Source organism: Henckelia pumila, unplaced genomic scaffold, assembly GCF_033568475.1.
Source record: "Henckelia pumila isolate YLH828 unplaced genomic scaffold, ASM3356847v2 CTG_380:::fragment_1, whole genome shotgun sequence".
NCBI lineage: Eukaryota > Viridiplantae > Streptophyta > Magnoliopsida > Lamiales > Gesneriaceae > Henckelia > Henckelia pumila.
This window is the reverse complement of record NW_027331814.1, coordinates 82,464-90,193: the sequence shown is the minus strand read 5'-3', so window position 1 is coordinate 90,193 and position 7,730 is coordinate 82,464. Positions and strand designations below refer to the sequence as shown.

Genomic DNA, 7,730 nt, shown 5'->3' with positions numbered 1-7,730 from the left:
ATATAATTATATTTGTTATTTTTATTATATATATGTTGTTGTTTAGATTTTAAAATTTAGTAAATATATATTTATATTATAAATATAGGAATTTAAGATTTTAAAATTTAAAATATACCAATTACGGTGTCATATTGTTATTTTATATAATTTAATTGTATTCCGGTGGAACCGTCTGGTGGAACCAGTTTTTTAAGAGTTTATCGGTTCGATTATAAAAACACTGGTCCATCTATCACCAATGTCACAAGTTCAGACCGATTAATATTGTAGCAAATCTCATCCGTAGCTAGAAAAGAGTTAATTGCATACACCATCCCTATAAAATCACGAGATTGCTGAAAACCCTTATAATTGTAAGCTTTCATTGTTTTCAAATTTTGAGCACACACTCCTAAAAACAATTAGGACAAAGGGAGTGTATGTTCAAAATTTGAAAACATGTGGAAGTATTTGCTCAAGATTTGAAAAGACAAAGAGTTTATAGACATTTTCTTTTTCACGAGTATTTTAACAAATCTTCGATTTCAAATGGGTACATAGTATATTGAACAGAAAAAATTAGAAGTTAGATCATCATATCGATACATCACATAACATTTACAAAAGAGTAGTAAACTCAAACCAATCCACAAAATAGATAAAATTCTACGGGATAAGAAACCTTAACAAACTTCATCAAACTTAGGACATCCTAGCAATGATGGGGTCACAAATGCTCCCTACTTCTTTTATTTTGTCCTTAAATTGATTTTCACTTGCAAGTTCGTTGCTTTCCAACCACAAGGTAGCCATCTCAATGGCAACTTTAAGCTTCCTCCTGTCTGAGTATGTCAAATCTACAGCAAAGTTCATGTCATTTTGCATTTTACTTCTTATCTCGTAGACATAATTTTCCAGAGCATTCTTGGCCTCAACTCTCCTCCTATGTTTCTTGTCTTGGGCCTTAAAAATCTCGGCTTCTCTCAGCATTCTAGCGATCTCTTCGGTGGTCAACCTGCCTTTGTCATTGATGATCGTCATGCTGTTTTTATTCCCACTCGTTTGATCTTCGGTGGAAATGTTCAAGATCCCATTAGCGTCGATGCTAAAGCTTACAACCAGTTTACGTACGCCCCTCGAAGCAGGTGGAATGCCGGTGAGCTCAAATTTGCCCAACAAATTGTTATCAATGGTTCTGGCCCTTTCTCCCTCGAACACTTGAATCAAAGCCGAGCTTTTTTTGTAAGAACATGTCTCGAATATTTTCTCCATCTTCGTAGGAATAGTAGTGTTTCTTGGTATTATTACACACATAGAGCCTCCTTGGACATGCACTCCTAGGGACAAAGGCGTGACTTCGCATAACATTATATCTTGAACAGCTGCATTAGCCTGGCCAGATAAAATTGCTGCTTGAATCGCTGCACCAGAAGCGACGGCCTCGTCAGGATGAATGCTTTTGCACAACTCCTTGCCGTCAAAGAAATCTTGTAGCATTTGCTGAACCTTTGGGATTCTAGTAGATCCGCCAACAAGCACCACGTCGTGAACTCTTTTCTTGTCCATCTTGGCATCATCCAAACACTTTTCTACATGTTCAATGCATTTCTGAAACAAATCCATGTTGAGTTCATGGAATTTCGCACAAGTTATTTTACAGTCGAAATCGATTCCGTCGTACAAACAATCAATTCCAATAGTTGTTTCTGTCACCGAAGATAAATTCCTCTTGGCCTTCTCACATGAAGTTCTCAACCTCGTCAATGCTCGGGGGTTGTCACTTATATCCTTCTTGTGCTTTCTTTTGAACTCTTGAACACAATGGTTAACCATCCTATTGTCGAAATCCTCGCCACCAAGATGAGTGTCACCAGCGATGGCCTTGACCTTAATCATACTATTATCCATAGTGAGAAGTGACACATCGAAGGTGCCACCGCCAAGGTCGAAAATAAGCACATTTTTCTTTCCAGTACTGGAGAAGCCAACCATTTTGTCGAGACCATACGCGACGGCTGCAGCAGTTGGCTCGACAACGATACGCAAGACATTAAGCCCAGCAATGGTTCCAGCATCCTTGGTTGCTTGCCTTTGGGAATCATTGAAATAGGCAGGCACTGTAATAACTGCGTCTTTCACTGTTAATCCAAGAAAAGCTTCCGCGGTTTCTTTCATCTTTGTGAGGACCATGGAGGAAATCTCCTCGGCAGCAAACTTTTTCTCCTGGTCGTCGTATTTAACCACGATCAAGGGTTTATCATTAGGGCCAGAGATGAGCTTGAAAGGCCAGAGCTTCTCATCGCTTTGGACCAAAGGGTCGCTAAATCTCCGACCAATCAATCTCTTTGCATCTGCAGAATCAAATTAACAATAGAGTAAATGGATCGTGAAGAGATTATACCAACTGAGTTCATTAGTCTCACCAAAAACAGTGTTGGTTGGGTTCCGAGCAGCGAGATTCTTGGCAGCATCGCCGATGAGACGTTCAATGTCATTGAAAGCCACGTAAGAAGGAGTTGTGCGGTTGCCCTGATCGTTGGGTATGCTCTCAGCACGATCATGGCGCCACACGGCTACGCATGAATAAGTGGTTCCCAAATCGATTCCAATAGCAGGTCCTTGGCCTTTTCCAGACATGGTTAATCTACGTTGTGAATAGCTCGCTGAATGGGCGATAAGATTAATAGTTTACGCAAATTACAGATTGATATTAGTCAAGGGGTTTAAAATAATGTGGGAATGTGCTGTCTTGTGGAAATGGTAGAGCATAACCAAAACAAACATATGATATATAAATCCATATACTCTCTAACACGCTTATATATTTTATTTATTCTCGAAGTTGACATTGTTATAATTATTCATGAATAAATTACAAATATTTGATTAATTTGATGAAATTAAATGTTAATTTAATCGGTTACAACTTGAAAAGACTTTTGTAAAATATAACTTCAATGCCGTGAAATTTCACAGTGATAACAACAATTTTAGTCTTCATATATTTTGCATTTTCATTTAAATTCCACTAAAAATTGATTATAATTTGACACACACAAACAATATTAATAAAAATTCATTGATTAATGTACTACATAATCAAAATTTCTACACCAAAAAATTAATGTACATAATAAAAAATTAAAAAAAAGCAAACAAGAAAAAAACATACTTGCTGAAAAATAGAAATTAGGTCTGGTCTATAGTCCTTGAGAGTTAGTTAACAACGTGGGAGCGTACGTATTTCTAATCCTCCCACACAATTTTTTTTTTCTAAATACAATTTTTTCATGACCCTCAATAATTATTTTATAATCTATGTTTAATTTTGTAAGACGGATTTTCTATTTGAGTACATGAAAAAATATTGTTTTTTAAAATAAAAAATATAAGTTTTTACTCTATATATAAACAAGATCTCATGCATAGATATATATTCATGAGACTGTTCAACCCTTTATTATATAATGTAACATATATCACATTATATTGTATTTTTGAATTTTATGATACAACACATTCGTACCGTTACATCCCATCACAGTTGCAATCGATTAATATATTCCCATTCATAGAATAAAATCATGGCATATATCATAATAAATAACATGACCCTCAATCAACGTCTTCGTCCAACCTAGGGTTAATACCATTGGAATACATATTTGCAAAGATTGTGTTACAATATCCCACATTGAAATATTAAACTAATAAAGAGTTGGTTATAAACCCTTGAGGCAACCCCACCCAATAGGCAAGCTTTTTGGAATGGACACCTCATTGGTTTATAACCTAACATTTGGTGCTCTCGTTGAGAGTCAGCGTAGCGGAAGGAGCGACCTAGGAAAGGGCTACCACCAAAAAGGAAGGTGGGTGAAAGTCGTCTAGAGTGGGCCGCCGTGCGAAAGGGGCGACCTAAGAAAGGGCTACCACCAAAAAGAAATGTGAGTGAAAGCCATCTAGAGTAGGCCGCCGCGGACGTCGGCTTCTCAAGGGGTCGGCAATGTTACAATATCCCACATTGAAATACTAAACTAATAAAGAGTTGGTTATAAATTGGTTATAAACCCTTGAGGCAATCCCACCAAAAAGGCTTGCCTATTGGAATGTACACCTCATGGGTTTATAACCTAACAGATTGAGTCGAATGTGCTCTCTAGCTCTTCCTGTTTTCCCATAAACTCGTCTTCGCCAGCGAGTTCGTTGCTTTCGAGCCACTCATCAGTCTGCTCAACAGCAACCTCAATCTTCCTCTTGTCATGTTGTTTTTGTTCTTGGACGTTTGTTCATTCAAGATCCCATTTGCATGGTTATCGAAGCAAATGGATATTTTAGGTACGCCCAGGCGGAATGCATGTCGGTGAGCTCAAATTTACCCAACAAATTGTTATCGACTGTTCTAATTGCCCTTTCCCCCTCGAACACTTGGATCAGCGCGCTGCTCTGGTTGTCCGAACACGTCTCGAATCTTTTCTCCTTCTTGGTAGGAATCACACTGTTTCTTGGTATTATTACACTCATGTCACCTCCTTGAATTTGGACGCCTAGGGATAAAGGTGTGACCTCACACAACAATATGTCTTGAACCTCTGCATTGCCTTGGCCCATTAAAATCGCGGCTTGAATCGCTGCCCCCGAAGCAACGGCCTCATCAGGATGAATACTCTTGCACAACTCCTTGCCATTAAAGAAATGTTGTAGCATTTGCTGGATTTTCGGGATCTTGGTGGACCCGCCAACAAGCACCACATCATGGATGCTAGTCTTGTCCATCTTGGCATCATCCTAACACTTGTCATGATCAACATGTTCAATGCATTTCTTGAACAAATCCATGTTGATTTCTTCAAATTTCGCACGACTTATCTTGATCTCAAAGTTGATGCCATCATACAAAGAATCGATCCCGATGGTTACTTGCTTCGCGGAAGATAGGTTCCTCTTCACAAGATGTCCTAAACCTCCTCAATACACGGGTTTCTTTACTTATATATATCTGTTTTGTTCCGTCTGTTGAACTCTCGAACATAGTGGTTAACCATCCTGTTGTCGAAATCCTCACCTCCAAGGTGGGTGTCGCCGGCAATCGCCTTAACCTTAAACACACTATTCTCCATAGTGAGAAGTGACACATCAAAGGTTCCACCTCCGAGGTCGAAAATGAGCACATTCTTCTTTTCTTTAGAGGAGGTGAACTTTTTGTCGAAATGGCTGCAGCGGTTGGTTCGACAATCATACGCAAGACATTAAGCCCGGAAATGGTTCCAGCATCCTTGGTTGCTTGCCTTTGGGAATCATTGAAGTAGGCAGGCACGGTAATAACTGCATTTTTCACTGTTAACCCCAGAAAACTTTCTGCGGCTTCTTTTATATATCTTGGTGAGAACCATCGCAGAGATCTCTTCAGCAGAAAATTGTTTTTCACCTTTGTAATTTGCAACAATCATGGGTTTATCAGCTGGGCCAGAAACGACCTTAAAAGGCCAGTGTTCCTTATCACTCTGGACCGAAGGGTCGCTGAATCTCCGATCAATCAATCTCTTAACATCTAGGAATCGATCCAAAACCATATACTAATTAATATTCGTACGTATTTATGAAGATACATAGAAACCGGGAATAATAATATTCTCTCACCGAAAATGGTGCTGGTTGGGTTCATGGAGACAAGATTCTTCGCGGCCCCGCCGATGAGACGTTCGGTGTCATTGAAAGCTACATAAGAAAGGCGTAATACGGTTGCCCTCATCATTCGGTATGATCTCAGCACGATCATGCTAGCTGCCACACCGCTGCACATGAATAAGTGGTGCCCAAATCAATTCCAATCGCGGGTCCTTACAGACTTTTTCCAGCCATGGTTAATCCTCTGCGGTGCTGCCAAAAGCTCAATGAAAGAACGTAGAATATGGCGAGAAAATTAACGGAAACTACAAGCTAAGAACAAAAGACTTGGTAACTGACTGTTCCATATAATATATAAATATTTTATGTGTTTTTAAATAATGTATTATTTAGTAGTAAAAAATTTATTATTGAGAAGATAATATAAATTTAAAATTCTAATATAATCAAATTGATATATGAGATATATAAGTTTAAATTATATTATCACAGAAAGAAAAATGATACAAATTGATTAGAAAAAAAAAAAGATGGAATATGTTATTGAGAGAAGAAGTTGAAAAAAAATGGACAAAACGGGGTAGAATCGGGATGTGATTTTTGGTGAAAAATGACATACCAAATAGATAAATAGATATGTCTCATGAAAGTGGTAGAGCATGACCAAAACATGTATGATGATAAAAACTACTCGGAAAAAATATTAATTTTCAGTAAATTTCGAATAGAAGAAAAAAAGTCATAAAAGCATCGACGTCAATGAATCTTCACACTAATTAAATTTTGGGTTAATTAATCATGACGTACGTTATCTTTTGGAATCTTGAGCACTTTTACGCCGTACCTCTAAAAACATATAGAAACAAGAGTACGTGTGCGAAAAATTTAGAAGCATATGTAATAAATCATTTTTGTTTCGAAGAAAACATTTTTAACAATAGTGGGATTTCACAAGGATATCGTATACAATAAATCATTTTAAAAAATCTAGTCGGAGTCATTTCAGTTTGTTTTTTTAATTATTAAAAATTATGCTGGCCTATGTTGATAAGGATTCCAAGTTGACTTTAAAATTGATGCATATATTTTAGATATTGACTTTTATTTATTTATTTATTTATTTTAAATCAACTTTGATAAATAATACAGGTTCTGTGCCTACAAAATCCGAAAAGCCAATGAAAAATATGTTTTTCAATATTCTTGAGCCAACCAAATCCGAAGAGCCCATGAAAAATATGTAATTAGTCAACACACGTATAGATTAATCTGCTAAATTAATGTTGTTAGATCTCTGTAGAGCAAAATATAGAGTGAAAATTGTATTTATGTTAAACATAGCAAACCTCTTTATCCTTAAAATAATATAGGCCGTGCTTTAATATTGACCAGTAAATTATGCACAAACGATGCATGCTGAAAATATGTAGGAAAAATATTTTTTAGTCTATTAACTTTTCAATGTTAATAAAACATGACGTATGTCAATGTTTAACTAACACGTGTGCAAGTGAATCAAAATTACTAAAAATTAAAAGCTAGTGAACTAAAACCAAATTTTGAAAAAAAATTTCAGCCGTGAGATACAACAACAAAATGCCAATCAACACAACTAATATATTCTATAAAGCATACGAATGAATTCCATAATCTTGCCTAGTTAGAACAAGAAAGAACCGATGAACCCAGAAATCTCGAAATGGCGGCCGAGAGCTAGGCCGAGAAGACAATCTGGAAAATCGAGGAAAACGAACACGAGCTACACTTCTAGCTGGACCTGGAACGGTTTTCTGGAGAAGAATCGATACTTGAAAGCTCCAGGAAAAGAATCGAAGAACCGAGCTCACTCTCTTGAAGAACAGGGAAGTCGAAGCTGTGTTGTGTGCGTGAGTTTTAGTGTGTGTGAATTAGGCGTGAGTGTGTGTGTTATTTTAGGGATTAGGGTTATATATTAAAATTGTGTGTGTAGGAGATAGAAAAGTGCTACACACTTTTAAAAAGTGCTACTAAAATTTAGTAACTTAGGACTACAAATTAAATTGCACTAAATAAAAATACAAGCTTGAAAATTCAAGAATTTAAACACTTTAAATATTCTGATGTCACGGCGACGAGTAAAATAT

At 36.9% G+C, this 7,730-nt stretch overlaps 1 protein-coding gene and 1 pseudogene across 1 annotated transcript; both read right to left on the bottom strand.

Moving 5' to 3' along the window:
- Positions 1-609: 609 nt before the first annotated feature.
- On the bottom strand, positions 610-2,619 carry LOC140871099 (heat shock cognate 70 kDa protein-like). Its single transcript, XM_073273539.1, has 2 exons — positions 2,406-2,619; positions 610-2,333 (listed from the first exon to the last, which is right to left on the bottom strand). Exons 1-2 carry the CDS (start codon positions 2,617-2,619, stop codon positions 685-687), a joined length of 1,863 nt encoding a protein of 620 aa, XP_073129640.1. The 3' UTR covers positions 610-684.
- A 967-nt stretch (positions 2,620-3,586) lies between these two features.
- On the bottom strand, positions 3,587-7,508 carry LOC140871098 (heat shock 70 kDa protein 4-like; annotated as a pseudogene).
- Positions 7,509-7,730: the final 222 nt, after the last annotated feature.

Bases quoted from the DNA above. Each gene is read 5' to 3' on its own strand.
- LOC140871099 (XM_073273539.1), bottom strand. From the start codon at position 2,619: ATGTCTGGAAAAGGCCAAGGACCTGCTATTGGAATCGATTTGGGAACC. The intron at 2,334-2,405 runs GTGAGACTAATG...TTGATTCTGCAG, and splicing joins CCCAACCAACACTGTTTTTG to ATGCAAAGAGATTGATTGGT.